The 17,202-nt window shown below is 41.0% G+C and overlaps 1 protein-coding gene across 1 annotated transcript in view; it reads right to left on the bottom strand.

Moving 5' to 3' along the window:
• LOC142104183 (vomeronasal type-2 receptor 26-like) overlaps positions 1–10,287 on the bottom strand; it is a 31,378-nt gene extending 21,091 nt beyond the window's left edge. Inside the window, exon 1 of the mRNA XM_075188707.1 lies at positions 10,136–10,287. Coding sequence (XP_075044808.1) covers positions 10,136–10,287 — 152 coding nt within the window. The remainder of the gene's footprint in view (positions 1–10,135) is intronic.
• Between the last annotated feature and the right edge of the window lie 6,915 nt (positions 10,288–17,202).

The following is a 17,202-nucleotide window of genomic DNA, read 5'->3' as shown; positions in this document are numbered from 1 at the left end:
GGCGATACCAAAAATGTACAGAGAAGTACGATCAAGTGTCCTCAGTGCTCTAAAAAATGCGGTTGTACCCACTGTCCACTTAACCATGGACATGTGGACAAGTGGTTCTGGGCAAACGAAGGACTATATGACTGTGACAGCCCACTGGGTAGATGCATCCCCTTCCGCAGCAACAGCAACAGCTGCATCAGTAGCAGCAACTACAAAATGGCTGCTCGTGCAAAGGCAGGCAACATTGTGTATTACAGGCTTTAATAAGAGGCACAACGCTGACAACATATTAGAGAAAATGAGGGAAATTATCTCCCAGTGGCTTACCCCACTTAGACTCTCATGGGGATTTGTGGTGTCAGACAATGCCAGTAACATTGTGCGGGCATTAAATATGGGCAATTTCCAGCACGTCCCATGTTTTGCCCACACCATTAATTTGGTGGTGCAGCATTACCTCAAGAGTGACAGGGGTGTGCAGGAGATGCTTGCGGTGGCGCGCAAAATTGCTGGACACTTTCGGCATTCAGCCAGTGCCTACCGCAGACTAGAGGCACATCAAAAAAGCATGAACCTGCCCTGCCATCACCTCAAACAAGAGGTTGTGACGCGCTGGAACTCCACCCTCTATATGCTGCAGAGGATGGAGGAGCAGCAAAAGGCCATTCAGGCCTACACAGCCACCTACGACATAGGCAAAGGAGTGGGGATGCGCCTCAGTCAAGCGCAGTGGAGACTGATTTCCGTGTTGTGCAAGGTTCTGCAGCCATTTGAACTTGCCACACGAGAAGTCAGTTCCGACACTGCCAGCTTGAGTCAGGTCATTCCCCTGATCAGGCTGTTGCAGAAGCAGCTGGAGAAAGTGAGGGAGGAGCTGGTAAGCCATTGCGATTACACCAAGCATGTAGCTCTTGTGGATGTAGCCCTTCGTACGCTTTGCCAGGATCCGAGGGTGGTCACTCTTTTAAAGTCAGAGGAATACATTCTGGCCACCGTGCTCGATCCTCGGTTTAAAGCGTATGTTGTGTCTCTGTTTCCGGCGGACACAAGTCTACAGCGGTGCAAAGACCTGCTGGTCAGGAGATTGTCCTCTGAAGAGGACCGTGACATACCAACAGCTCCACCCTCATTTTCTTCCACATCTATGGCTGCGAGGAAAAAGCTCAGTTTTCCCAAAAGAGGCACTGGCGGGGATGCTGATAACATCTGGTCCGGACTGAAGGACCTGCCAACCATTGCAGACATGTCTACTCTCGCTGCATTGGATGCTGTCACAATAGAAAAATTTGTGGATGATTACTTTGCTGACACCATCCAAGTAGACATGTCAGACAGTCCATATTGTTACTGGCAGGAAAAAAAGGCAGTTTGGAAGCCCCTGTACAAACTGGCTCTATTTTACCTGAGTTGTCCCCCCTCCAGTGTGTACTCGGAAAGAGTTTTTAGTGCAGCGGGGAACCTGGTCAGTGAGCGGCGAAGGAGGTTGCTTCCTCATAACGTTGAAAAAATGATGTTTATAAAAATGAATAATCAATTCCTCAATGAAGTACAGCACTGCCCTCCAGATACTACAGAGGGACCTGTGGTTGTGGAGTCCAGCGGGGACGAATTGATAATGTGTGATGAGGAGGAAGTACACACTGTAGGGGGAGAGGAATCAGAGGTTGAGGATGAGGACGACATCTTGCCTCAGTAGAGCCTGTTTAGTCTGTACAGGGAGAGATGAATAGCTTTTTTGGTGTGGGGGCCCAAACAAACCAATCATTTCAGCCAAAGTTGTTTGGTAGGCCCTGTCGCTGAAATGAATTGTTTGTTAAAGTGTGCATGTCCTATTTCAACAACATAAGGGTGGGTGTGAGGGCCCAAGGACAATTCCATCTTGGAACTTTTTTTTTTGCATTATATGACCAATCAACAGTCGTTTGCCATGTTCAAAAAGTAAAACCAAATTTAAACAAATTCAAGAAATTAAACCAAAAGTAAAATGCCCTGTCATAATTTAAAACAAGAGGTATTGACGTGCTCTAAAACTACTGTATTGTTGTTTATATTTTATAAACACTACACTTGAAAGCTTGAGTCTTTCAATAAAAAAGTAACTGTCCATTGCACGAATATTTGCAACAGGGACAATTTTAGGGTTAAGAAAGTCAACTAATAACACTTCGACGCTGTCTGTCTTTATAAACACTACACTTGGAAGTTGGAGGAGGTATTGTGGCCCCGGCACCAAATTTACTACCGGGGCCACTCCACTGTGCAGTCCATATTTAGGTGTATCAGATATTAAACAACGGTGACAGTTGATGCCCAATTTTTTAATTATATTGTGGCCTCGGTACCAAATTGTGTACCGGGGCCACCACACTACGCAGTCCATACCCTTTTTTGGTGGAATTCTGACCCGTGGAGGGTTTTTTAATTATATTGTGGCCTCGGTACCAAATTGTGTACCGGGGCCACCACACTACGCAGTCAAGATAGATAGATGCGTATCATAGATAAAGTACATTCAGTGGTGTGGGGCAAATTGAAAAATATTCAAAATGCACTGACATTATCAAAAACAAGAGGTTGTCACACGCTAAAACTCCAACATGTATATGATGGAGAGGATGGAGGAGCAGCCGTATGTGCAGTGTAATGCAGACCTGTTGAAGGTTTTTTATATATTTTATTGTGGTGCCCAGTGCCCACTCCTCTACGCAGTCCAGATACATTTATTGGTGCGAATCATAAAAGTTCAGGGTTTTTAATATATATTGTGGTGACCCACTCCTCTACGCAGTCCAGGTACATTTATTGGTGCGAATCATACAAGTTCAGGGTTTTTAATATATATTGTGGTGACCCACTCCTCTACACAGTCCAGATACATTTATTGGTGCGAATCATAAAAGTTCAGGGTTTTTAATATATATTGTGGTGACCCACTCCTCTACGCAGTCCAGGTACATTTATTGGTGCGAATCATACAAGTTCAGGGTTTTTAATATATATTGTGGTGACCCACTCCTCTACGCAGTCCAGGTACATTTATTGGTGCGAATCATAAAAGTTCAGGGTTTTTAATATATATTGTGGTGACCCACTCCTCTACGCAGTCCAGGTACATTTATTGGTGCGAATCATACAAGTTCAGGGTTTTTAATATATATTGTGGTGACCCACTCCTCTACGCAGTCCAGGTACATTTATTGGTGCGAATCATAAAAGTTCAGGGTTTTTAATATATATTGTGGTGACCCACTCCTCTACGCAGTCCAGGTACATTTATTGGTGCGAATCATACAAGTTGATGGTTTTCTTATTATATATATTGTGGTGACCCACTCCTCTATGCAGTCCAGGTACATTTATTGGTGCGAATCATAAAAGTTCAGGGTTTTTAATATATATTGTGGTGACCCACTCCTCTACGCAGTCCAGGTACATTTATTGGTGCGAATCATACAAGTTGATGGTTTTCTTATTATATATATTGTGGTGACCCACTCCTCTACGCAGTCCAGGTACATTTATTGGTGCGAATCATACAAGTTGATGGTTTTCTTATTATATATATTGTGGTGACCCACTCCTCTACGCAGTCCAGGTACATTTATTGGTGCGAATCATACAAGTTGATGGTTTTCTTATTATATATATTGTGGTGACCCACTCCTCTATGCAGTCCAGATACATTTATTGGTGCGAATCATAAAAGTTCAGGGTTTTTAATATATATTGTGGTGACCCACTCCTCTACGCAGTCCAGGTACATTTATTGGTGCGAATCATACAAGTTGATGGTTTTCTTATTATATATATTGTGGTGACCCACTCCTCTACGCAGTCCAGATACATTTATTGGTGCGAATCATAAAAGTTCAGGGTTTTTAATATATATTGTGGTGACCCACTCCTCTACGCAGTCCAGGTACATTTATTGGTGCGAATCATACAAGTTCAGGGTTTTTAATATATATTGTGGTGACCCACTCCTCTACGCAGTCCAGGTACATTTATTGGTGCGAATCATACAAGTTGATGGTTTTCTTATTATATATATTGTGGTGACCCACTCCTCTACGCAGTCCAGAAAGATACCTCGTTGCAACGTTTTGGACTAATAACTATATTGTGAGGTGTTCAGAATACACTGTAAATTAGTGGAAATGCTTGTTATTGAATGTTATTGAGGTTACTAATAGCATAGGAGTGAAAATAAGCCCAAAAACTTGATTTTTAAACTTTTTATGTTTTTTCCAAAAAAAATCCGAATCCAAAACCTTAAATCCGAACCGAGACCTTTCGTCAAGTGTTTTGCGAGACAAATCCGAACCCCAAAAATAATGAAAATCCGGATCCAAAACACAAAACACGAGACCTCAAAAGTCGCCGGTGCACATCCCTAATAAGAATATAATGAAAAGATCATGCACATTGACCAAAAAACAAACACATATCAATTATTTCATGGTTGATGAGTTGAAATGGTATCTAAATGAAAATAATTATATATTTTATTGCAAAAACCAATCTAACTCAAAATCTACCATTTTTTCACCATTGTAAGGATCGGAAAATGAACCATTTCATTAGTCATTGGACTCCATTACCATGTTTTGGACTTATGTGATGTTTGTCCTGTTCATTATGGTATAGGCAGCGCCTTATGAAGAGATAGTAGTTTGGGCTTTCACCTTGTTCTTTCCTTTTCGCTACAATAATACTTTGCAGTCAGGCGCTAACAGAGTGTCAGCAGCGGCCGCGGGCACCGCCGTGACTCTCTGTCTTCTGTTGGTGTCATCCCACTCTTCTCCATGATGACCAGGGCGTCACTTCCGGCTCCCTCCTCCCGGTTGCCTAGGCAACAATAGGGACGTTTCAGGCTCCCTGCTGCCGTGCCCCACCAGCTGTCAAACAGCAGGGCGCGAGCACGCAGGGCTGTTTAAAGGCTCAACCATTCATAGCTGATTAGATTAATATGCAGCTGGGTACTCTGCTCTTTTCATTGGCCGGCTGTACCATTAATTAATTAAGCAAGTGCTGGGAATACTTGCAGGGCTTTGCCCTGATTGGCTCTTAGTACTATTTAAGGCAGTGAGGACGGAGCCACACTGCCGGTTATAGTGTTCTGTTCCAGTTTGCTACCTGCTTATATTCTCTGTTGATGTTTAAACCTTGGATTGCTTTCTTGTGTATGACTTTTGTCTGTTCTTAGACTCTGAACCTTTGTCGGTGACCCTGACCTTCTGCCTGTACCCGGACTCTGAACCTTTGCCTGTGACCCGGACCTTCTGCCTGTACCCGGACTCTGAACCTTTGCCTGTGGCCCTGACCCAGCTTGTACGAGACGTCTCTACCTGTGCTCTGTCAGAGAAGTCAGACATTATCAACTCTTTCCAGTCCGCAGACCTCTGGCCTAGCCCTACTCTGTGTATTACACCCTGTAGCTGAGCGCTGCCCTGTGACCATAAACTTGTACTACACTGAGTGTAAGTTCTGGGGGCATCCAAGTACCTGTGAGCAGTGCTTTTTTGTCATAGAACGCACGGAACTGAGTTCCGGCACCTTTTTTCGACGGACTTTCCAAGTTTTAAAATTAACTTTTGAACATTTAATGTTTGCGACTTCTATCATTTGTTTTCTTTGCGGTGCTGCTACAGTGCAGCACCACATCTTAGTGTGTGTCCTGTGCTAGCTTCCGGCTCTGGCAGTGTTGTGATGTCACAACGCTGCCAGTGAGAGGAGCCACGATCAATCAAACAACCAGAGAAGCGAGAAAAGAAGCATAGAAGGTAAATACAGGCTCCAGAAAGCGAGGGAGGGGCGCAGAAAGAGGGCTACAAAAAAACGAGGGGGACAGAAATAGAGGAATATAGAAAAATGATGGGGCAGAAAGAGGTGAGTTCTGGCACCATTTTTCTTTCAAAAAAAGCACTGCCTGTGAGCATAACCAGTCTCTACGGGAAAGGCGGCTGCTATAGGTGAAGACCTCTTCTGCTATGTTCTACAAGTTTATGCCGCACTGGTTGCCATAACTTTGAGATGTGGAAATCTTTCATGAAATTCAAAAGAATAGGGACAGGCGCTCATTCTAATAACACTTATTACGTCAGTAGCCGCAAACTGCTGATTCAAAATGATTAATGACAGCAGCTCTCAAGTTGGAGAGCTGGATCCCCAAACCAATATATAGAAAAATCTTGAAATTAGAACTTAACAATACCTAATGTAACAAAGGGAGGCATCTATCTGACAAGATGCAAAGAAAACATACAAGCAGAGTAAGACATTGGCACAGTTATGCACCTAGATTCAGGTTAAACCAAGTAAAGACTTATGTGTAGTTTAAAGTTGGTTAACTTACATTATTTGAAAGCTGCTTCCTCTCAGCAAACAGACAGGGTGTGTCTGTTAGTTCAAACAGAGCCAGTGATGGGCGTTTTCTCTTAAAGAGAAGGTGGGTGTGTCACCTGTCCATCAAGCTAAGGCTGGGGGAGGAGTATCATGTATAAAAGCTTGTTTGTGTCATTTGTTCACTGAGACCAATGTTGGGGAAGCTGGCTGGTTCTGAGAGAGAGCTGGTCTATGTATAGCTAGTGTTTAGGGTCTCCATAATTGCTGTGAAAGTATACGGTGTCAAAACATTTACCATCCTGACAATAAAGCTACATAAAAAGGAAGAAATTGTTCGGGTGTGCTTCTGCAGTAGAGGGCTATTGCCACACTAATAAGATTTCCTGCATGTTCTGTAGCATATGCTAAGGTTAATAGACCTGGTCAGTGGTATTTAGAATCTGCTAAGTCTTTTCTTATTAGATATTATATTGACTGAATCTTCTCTATGTACACTGTTTTGAAATTAGAAATATATTTTAATGGAAATTTAACTGCTTAATATTTCAAATTTTGTCTGCTATTTTACCAATATATTTTGGAAATAATTATTATATCATCAACTACTTTTAGTTCTCTCCTGCCAGCAAATATGGTTTTAATGAACACAAAAGAGTTTAAATGAATTTATATCCAGCTATATTGGTACTGGTTCTGATTGTGAACTACGTTTGAGATAAAATTGGATCATTATATTAATCAGGTGCTTCACTGATTTAGAAAAGTAACTATTAATGTGTTTCTATAAATGGGATCAATTTGTAGTTCTTAAGTGCTTATTTAATTTTTTGTTTATATTTTCTATGAAAGATGATACTATTATGTAAAAAAAAAAAAAGTGGACTAGTATTCAGACACTGGATACACATGATTATCCGGGTGTTAATTACACCTGCTGCTCTTCAAACAGCTGATTGGCCAGAGTACCTGTAAATAGTACCAGAGTTGAATGTGAGCCACTTCCAATGATGAAATCGCAGAGTGTTGTGGGTGATGAAATGCGTCAGTTGCGGTAATGGATAACCTGTGAAAATCTTGCCTGGAGGAAGGTGTACATCTTAAATGGTGCTATGTTGAAATCTCAGAAACGAGCATATGTGCTTTCTTACAGCAGGTTCAATCTTTATGAGCTGCACAAGCTTATGGACTTGTCTGGCTGCGGATTAAAATTCTAAATGCGGCTGAGTTCTGTTGCCTCTTGCAATCATTGCTGAAATATGCCAAATTTAACTTCTGTGAAAGGCAATTTTAAACTGCAAATATGCCATATATATATACTATCTGAACTTCTTATCAGTTGACCCACTAATATACTTTGAGACATATTTAAATAGCATGCAGGCTTCAAACAATCGATTTATGATGTCAACCTAAATCTAGGATCCTTTGAAAACTTTTGTTTCTATGCCCAAATTTAATATTATCTGATCACTAAAGCAATTGCTTCAATTGAGGATTAAAGGATTTGACACGAATACTACAGAGAGAAAAAAATAAGAGATTACTTTATTATATGTATTTCAATGTGTCAATGTATCTTTATAATATCAAGCGATTCCACTAGGGCTGTCTGAAAAATGTTTTTTTTATATATTTTGTTTTAATAAAAGTGTCAATTGATGTTTAAAAAATGCTTATGATATTTGTACATCCACTGATCAATTTATTGATGCAGTAGTAAAAATATTTCACTGTCCTGAAAGGTTCCTCCCTAGTGACTAATGTGACTGAGAACTAGGGAGATTTTGTAGGAACCTTGTTTTTCATCTCTTCTGTTCCAACTTGCTGTTTGGTTTTACACTTCATATATTATTTTATTAGATTCTTTGTGAGTGAAACAATTTATTTTCCTGGCAAAATCCCAGAGGGAATTTCAATTTCATTTCCACATTGGCACAGCCAAACACCATAACCTGTCCCTGTGCAAAGATTAGTCTGTTACTTAATTCCTGAGAAAGGGAGATACATTGTGGGCAGGGATCTCCAGTGCCCACTGCCTGAGTCTGCTGTCTGTGTATCGTATACTACTGGAAATACTACTGAAGACCCTTTGGGGCTTCACTATACATGAACTGATATCTCAGACTCCTGCGCTTTTTCCAGTCCCTGCTCTGTTAACACATTCGGAATTTAAGGGAGCACGACACTCACACCAAAAAAATATTGTTTTCGGCGCCAGCGGCCTGGCAGGTGCCCTGTAAATGTATCACCCTCCTGCCGCGCTTATCAGCTTACTGAGTTCCGCCGGCCCTGATTGTGTGACTGATTGAGACTTAAGGGCAAGTCCAGCTAAAAAGTGCAAATGTTGAGCTGGGCAAACCATGCTAAGATGCAAGCAGTGCAAATACATTTTTTTAACATGCAGGGAAAATGGTATTATTATTATTATTATTATTAATAAGGTGCCACAGAAGGTCAGCAGTATCGCACATGAAATTTACAGTAGTATACAAATCACAGACAGCAACAATCCATAACAAATTCAATAATACATAAAAAAATAAAAAAAATAATGCAAAGACCAGATATCTACTAATTGACACATTATACACAGATAACTTGGTAATGCAGATCAAGTTAATTACGGGACAGTGAGTGACAGTGATGGTAATGATCAACGTGAAGTAGACCTGGCCTCAAATAGGGGCTAGGGAAGCAGGCCTAGATGTGTAGAAGGTGATGAAATAATAGAATAATAGAATAGAATAATAGAAGGAGAACATGAGGAAAGAGGGCCCTGCTCATGAGAGCTTACATCCTACAGAAAGGGGGAGACACAAAAAGGGTGGTACTAAGTGGAGGAGTGAAGGTGATAGCCAAGGTAATGGAGTTAGAAGGAGGGCTTGAATAAAGAAATTAGTTTTAATGTCATGCTTCAAGCTTTGGAGAGTAGAGACTAATCTGAAAGGGCCTATGAGGTCATTCCACAGGTGAAAAGCAGCCCGAGCAATGTCCTGGAAGCGGAAGCAGCAAGAGGTAACAAGTTGGGTAGTATCATTGGCAGAGCGGATGGGGTGGGAAGGAGTGTGGGTAGAGAGAAGGTTGGAGGTATAAGGGGGGTTAGTTGAGAGTTTTGTAGGTGGGGATGAGGAGTTTTCATGTTATTCTGTAGACCACATGGAGCCAATGTAGTGACTGGCAGAGAGGGACAGACGAGAGTGTGGTGGGAGAGAAAAATAAGGCGGGTAGCAGCATTGAGGATAGACTGCTTTTGCATAAAGCACACAGATATTATTTTCACACTGTAATTTATTGTTGAACTAGGATGCACCCACTCCCAACTGTAAGTCTGGTCCCATATTTAAGTTTGCCCCCAACCGGCAGCACAAAATGTTTTTTCCAGTTTTAAAATTGTATCTTCAGTTGAATGTATGCCTTAGTCTAAATGGGGCACTATGATAGCACAGGCACAATCTTTTCTAGAATGAGACTCAATGCAGCACTTTCTGGTGGTCTATACGAGGACAATATGGTTTGTGGATTGAGTCGGTAAAGTGAGATTGTTCATATGATAATGTTGGGTTAGTGGTGTTTTATTAGACTTCTAGTTAAAAGCTCGTCAAATTGATGGAAAAAATAAGAGTAAGACCATGTTGGACTGCTTTGCACCCATTTTGACGTTACTCTGGTGGCAGCATTGATTGAATAGTTTGTCAGATGGCTGCTCAGCCGCAAAATGCTTAGCGTGGCAAAATTCACAAATACTGTTAATGGGACCACAGTTATGAGCATTAATATTTTTTTTATCAAAGTTACTGACATCAGGAATGGCGTGGAATCTTGTTCGCTGACTGTGATGTTACCTTGTCCTGTTCGCTCTTTGATTGGTTTCTCTGTGATGGGCAATTTGACAAGGGTCATATTTGCCTGGTGATGACGATCACGTTTGCGTTGTGTTTGGTCATCAGTCATAGTTTGTCGTCTGGCTTTATCCCGCTCCTTCCTTTGTCTTTTTGCTGCTTCTTGCTGTGCAGTTACTCCCACAGCAGACATTATAGGATAATGACAAATTCAACCTTAATAGGGTCACAGGAAAATATCATATAATTTTCTCCAATATTATACTTACCAGAGGCATGTGTGGTATGCAGATGAAGGGGAACTTATGACCTGTTGTGTGGAGGTAAAATCATATTTGTAAGCCATACTGGTGAAAAGTTAGGACATGGTAACAAAAACCTGACATAAAAGGAGTCACAAAACCCTAATTTGCATTCTCACAGACCATTTTGTTCTGACATCACAGGAAGGGGGTCTGTGGGAACTGCAGCTTGGTTTTAAAACTGCACTGTTCACTTGTGGGAGTCAATTTGATATTGAAGAGGGTCCCATTTTTCCTGCTTCTCCCAGCACCAGAAACTTGATTATATGTGAGTTATCAATTCTGTGTATTATAGTTTTTATTTTATAAGAAACAATTGTATTATATTTGTATGCCTTTTATTAACTGTTATATCTTAAGCATTGTGGATGTATTTTCCATATTAAATTACACTTAATAAGTTCAAGTCTCTGTGTTCTTCCAAATTCACGCGACAGTTTGGTCAAGACGCTACCTAATTGAAACGAAGAGAACATTTGTGGTTTATGTTACCTCTGATTAAAGTAAATTGTGCTAGATTAATCCTAGGGAGAACCGAAGGCTTCCTAAATAAGAGTGTCAGCTATTCATAAAAAAAACCTTGGTGGTGGCATAGTTGGTACGGCAAAGCTAGTGTGTGGCATAGATAGGGAAGGATTTGATCATTTTAGACAGACCAGGTGGTTGTTTTTTGGTTAACCCTGTGTCACACACGCGTCTCATTGGCTCAGGTGAGTGATGTTCGTGACAAAGGTGAGGAGCAGTGTCAGCCTTATATATATATATATATATATATATATATATATATATATATATATATATATATATATTTATATATATATATATATATATATGATATAGAGAAAGGTGCTGTTTATGCTGCTATTATACACATCTATTGCATTCCTGATAATCTGTACAAACCTCCCAGCATAGTATCGGGACACCCAGCCAATGTGCACAATCCCCACCTTCACAATCAAAGTGGGGGATGCTTAGCTTTCATGCTATTCTGAGAGACAACCCCCCCCCTCTACAGACCCACACACAATTCACCCCCTCCCCCAGATCAAATGTAGCCCAGGTTCACTTCATCCATTCTCTATCTGATGTGGTCTGGGATTAACACACACACAATTAAGATATTTTTATTTAGTTAATAATTCCGAGTAATGTACTTTATTATGTCTTATAGCATTTATGCTTAGTACACTGTTTTTTTTTATGTGTAAAATTATGATGAGTATAAAAATACAAACTATTTGACATTAAAACTAGCTCTTGCGTGCAGTCTTTCTTAAAAATAAGTATAAGCTTAGGATATATGCATGTATATATATATATATATATATATATATATATATATATATGTTTAGTGATAATAAGTCTTTGTTTATGCACAATTGATTTGGAAAAACCCTCATCAGGAAAAAAAATTCTCTAACACTTTATTTGAGTCATCTGTGTCAGTGTTGTTAATTTGCCAATGTCCAGCCATTACTGATAACTATAACTGATAACTATAACTATAGATTTTACTGAGCTCCGTGAACTTCTTCTCCACTCTTTGCACCGTATTTCTCCTATTGTGTTGTTCTTAAAAGTTTTATGTTTCACTGCAAACAGCTGTTTCAACGCCCTCTATTTCCTTTGTGAGTGCAGCGCCTTCTGAAGTTTATCCATACTCTTATAGCTGCGGCTCTCTGCTCTTCCTTCCTAGGTCTTAGAGGGAGTTTTACTTTCATGTGCACCCCCATGCAGATCAACTTTCAATAAACAATTTTACTTACCTTGTGGCCAGAGCCGGATTAAGCTTTTGGGGGGACAAGGGTACTTAAGAGTGGGGGGGTGGCCCTATGGTCTAAACCAGTGGTTCCCAAACTTTTGCAGTTCGCGGCACCCTTAGAGTCTTCATAATTTTTTCAAGGCACCCCTCCTCCTTATAATTACAGAGCAGTCCCATTTTATAAGTAGCTGGGTCAAAAAACGTAATAAGTATTTAGGTCAGGACAGAAATACTTATTTAGTTGTATGCAAAAAAACACATAAATCCAAGGGAAAATAATTTTTTTTTTTTTTTTTTCAATTATATTTCTGTCAAAGAATAATTTAGAGCTAATTCACTCTGTGCCCCCTGCATCCATGCTCTGTGCCCCTGCATCATCTCCACTCGCTCTGCGCCCCCTCTGCATCCACTCCCTCTGCGCCCCCTCTGCATCCACTCCCTCTGCGCCCCATCTGCCCCCTCGTTCTGCCCCCTTGTCCTGCCCCCTCGCTCTGGCCCCTCGCTCTGCCCCCTCTGCCCCCTCGCTCTGTCCTCTCTGCCCCCTCGCTTTGCCCTCTCTGCATCTTCGCTCTGCCCCCTCGCTCTGCCCAATCTGCATCCCGGGGGCAGAGGGTCACTGCTTGTCACTGAATGTCGGGTGTGACGTCATCAGTGACAAGCGGCAGGAGAAAGGAGGATGCTGGGTCCCGGGCGCTGACGGATTGGTAAGTTTTTTGGTTTTTTTTCACTACCTGGCCGCGGCACCCCTGTGACATCGCTGCGACACCCCTGGGAGCCGCGGTACACAGTTTGGGAACCTAGGGTCTAAACTCAAGAGAGTTAAGCTGGGTACACACTGCAGGAAAAGGTAACGATTAGCGATTCACTAACGACAGACAAAAAAAAAAAAAAGATGAGCATGCAGATATGTGTATACACACTATAGCGATTACCTTCAGATGTGTGCTGTTCATTTGTCATGACCATCGGCCTGTCACCTTCACTGCACTCTGGACACGCTCAGCCTGCAAGGAGCTGCTGCTCGGAAGCCTGGCTGTGCTCACACAGCACAAAGGTCACCATCAGCACAAAGGACACCCTCCCCTACGCGCAGCCCCTGCATTCTGAAAGTGAAAGCTAGACGCACCAGCAGCATCTGCAGGAGGATACAGAGGGAAGATGACAGCGGAGCCCCGGACACTTCTAGTGACAGGTAAGTGCTGTTTCAAGCAATGTCTGTCCAATTCTGCATACACACTGCAGAATCAGACCGACATTGTTCATAACTGAGCGAGATTTTTTAAGCAGTACGAGCAATCCGCTCAAACGATGGTCTGTGCTTTGGAACGATGATCGTTCCAGGGTACACACTACTGTGATATCTGGCCAATCAGTCGTCTATCGTCTGATTGGCCCAATTATTGGCTGAAAACAGTGTAGTGTGTACCCAGCTTTACTTACTAACCAAGCTTTGAATCATGTGGTTCGGAATATTATTATTAACATTATCATGACCCTTGAAGATCTTAATTAATAATAATAATAGTGCTCCCTTGATTAACATAACTAATAAGAGTTCCCCTTGATGATCTTAATTGAATTAGTAAATATTCTCAGTAAAATTCTGCATATGAAGTAGGTGCTATGTAAATGTTATTAAATAATAAAAAAACATCACTAATTGTTCACCATGAGTGCATATATGGTTTGAAGATGTATGGTTATAGGTCATTGCTTCTTTTCAAGAATTTTGCTGTCATAGATAAATTAAATGAATAATGAGATTTTATAAGGAAAAAAAAATATTTTCTAAAGACTTACTAAACATATAGAAAATATTCTTGCAAATGGTAGAAATCATAATCCATTAATTCCAACCAACCCTAAAAATGTATTAGTGTGAAAAAGAAGCATTTATGACAGAGGCAGCTTTCAGCCACGGATAGTTACATATTCCAATCATATGAACCACACCTATTTTGCTGAGTGAAAAACAATATTTAGGGCTAGATTTACTAAACTGCAGGTATGAAAAAGGGGAGATGTTGCCTATAGCAACCAAACAGATTCTAGTTATTTATTAAGTACATTCTACAAAATGACAGCTGGAATCTGATTGGTTGCTATAGGCAACATCTCCACTTTTTCATACCCGCAGGTTTGTAAATATACCCCTTAGTCTTTGTCACTTTGAATCTAACAAATTATGCATGCAAAGCTATTCCTGCAATATATCTATTAAGAATACATTATACTACAAAATGTGCCACACCTCTGTGTAGACTGACACACCTGTGCATTGTACAGACTGAGCAGAGGAGGCAGCAATGTATGTCAGTGTAACAATGAAACAGTTTCAAAATCAGAGCTGTGTTGGAGTCAAAATTTACATGACAAACACTAATACTTCAAGTGCACAAAGAAAAAACTGCACAACCCCAAATTGCTGCAACCAATCAGCTACCTGCTTTCATTGATTGACTTGCACTAGACCAGTGTTTCCCAAACCCAGTCCTCAGGGACCCCTAATAGTGCAGGTTTTCCAGGTCACAAGTGAAATAACTATACCACCTGTGGATCTGTTACATTGTGTCAGTCAGTAATGAGTACACCTGTGCTCCAGCAACTACATATTTAAAATATTCACTGTTAAAAGGCCTGAGGACTGGGTTTCGGAAACGCTGCACTAGGCAGATTAAAGATATTTGCTGATGTGCAGCAATTTGCAAACTTAGCTACTAAATGTTTTGTTAGTAACTGAGCCCTACTGATGTTTTTCACAAGAAACCCTAAACCCCAAGTAGTCTGGTAATAACATGTAATGATGTCAGCTGCAATATTCCTCTAAGACATCTTACTCCAATCCACACATTCACTGAGACCCCCCAGGTGAACTTCAATACAAAGTTAGTCCCAGAGAATGTGTAAATCTTAGTAGTGATCCCGGCTGGTTTCATACATAAATGTCTTTCTAGCTGGAAGATGAAGGAAAGTGAAGCTGTGAGTGAGATGACTCCTCACCAGCTTATAGGGATGTCCCAGTATGTAACCATAATACTCCCCCTTCCTCCACCAGGTAACTGATCAGCTCTAACACATATCAGGTTCCTTCTTGTCATTCACTGCAGTGTAATTACCCAGCACCGGCCAGATCTGCATCATCTCCCTCTAGTTACATCTGAGAACAGGTGGGGGGGTAAACTCCATATACAGTAGGTGGGGGCAGCTGTGATTGTAGTGTTTCTGCCCCCCTGAGCTCTATCCACATAGAGCGGGGTATTCACACAGTATATGGGAGTAATATTACATTAGCTGCTCCTCTATACACTGTATCCAGGGCCGCCGAGAGGGGGGGGGAGCGGGTACAGTTTACCCGGGCCCGGCCATGCCAGGGGGCCCGGGCCGGGCCCTCACTGCTAATTAATTTTTTTTTTTTTTAATTTGCTGTCTTGCGCTATTTTTTTTTTACTTTTTAGATTTTTTTTTCCCGCGGGGGGGGGGGGGGGGGGGGGTCTTGGGTTTCTTGGGAGCTGGGAGGAAGAATAAATAAAAAAAAAAAAAAAAACAATACTCACGTGATCGCGCGGCGCCGTGTCCCTCCTCTCCTCCATTCACACTGACTGCCGGGCGTGACGTCATCAAGTCACGCCTGTCAGTCAGTGAGGAGCGCCGCAGCCAGCAGGAAGAAAGAAGACAGAAGAGGAGACAGAAGAGCAGAAAAGAAAAGAAAGAAGTTGACAAAAGGTAAGTAAAGAAACGGAGAGGCAAGGGGAGGAAAACAGAGAGGGACAGTACTATAAAGAAAGGGGACAGAGAAACAGAGGAGGAAAAAAAGGAGAGAGCCACAGAGAAATAAAAAAAAATTTTTGGGGCTTACTTCACTATGAGGGGGGCCCCATGAATTTGTTGTACCCGGGCCCTGAATTCTTCTTGGCAGCCCTGACTGTATCATCATTCTGTGTAATATATCACATTCATGTGTCTGTCACTCAGTAACACTCTTATAATACAAAATAGGTTTACAGCAAATGTGTCCATAGAAGGTGACTTTGTAACACATTTCCTGGAAAAGGTTTTGACACAAAGAAAAATTATACTGTATAGTCTATTTACAATGTTACCATTTTAATTTGATATTATTTATGTTGCTTGATTACCTGATTATATAAATATATGGGTTGGAATTATAAAAGGATGTGGGGAAGAAAAAATAAAGTTGTAGGTAACAGAATCCTTTAATTACAATTTGCATGTAATTCTGTTCCTACAAGTAATTCCTTACACAGTAATGTTATAGATATCCTGATTCTGTAAATGTATTACATAGTTCTTACGTATCTTGTGCGGATTGTGCATGAATTTAGGAGTTATTAATTTTTTATAAATGTCACCATTTCCATATTTGTAGTGAATAAACTGTCTTCTACAATTACACAAGCAGAGCTGATCACACATTCAGACAATATACTAAAACAAGGAAATAAAAGTGCTATAATGGTTCATTTGGAGCATTCTGACCACTGGTAAAACCTTTTCAGCCAATATTCCAGCAGTTTGTAATCAGTGCTACAGGGATAATCCGGAGCTTCCAGCATATCCTGTCTATCTGTTTCTCTTTATTCTGACTTTTCTAAAACTTCTTCGGTCTCATTCTTATCAATAGTTTATTTAAATTGTTAATAAAGTTTTTCTTCACCCGGGATAGAGTGCTACGATGACCGTTTGCTGATAACTTGAGGTTTTTGTGACCTCACCGACACTATTTTCATCTTCTGCTGCCTAAATGACTGAATAGTTTGTGTGACCATTTTTTGTCAACTGTAGCATTGTAACAAATACACACAATGACATTCCTGGGTATATCTACAATTAGATAGGTAACCGTACTATAGAACACAATTGTGTTTTGCAGCAGACAGTGTGTTGCAGTGAATATGTAAAATGTATGAGAACAACTAGGAGAAGATAACTTCAGCAATGC

Source organism: Mixophyes fleayi, chromosome 10, assembly GCF_038048845.1.
Source record: "Mixophyes fleayi isolate aMixFle1 chromosome 10, aMixFle1.hap1, whole genome shotgun sequence".
Lineage (NCBI taxonomy): Eukaryota > Metazoa > Chordata > Amphibia > Anura > Limnodynastidae > Mixophyes > Mixophyes fleayi.
This window is presented reverse-complemented; position numbering and strand designations above follow the sequence as displayed.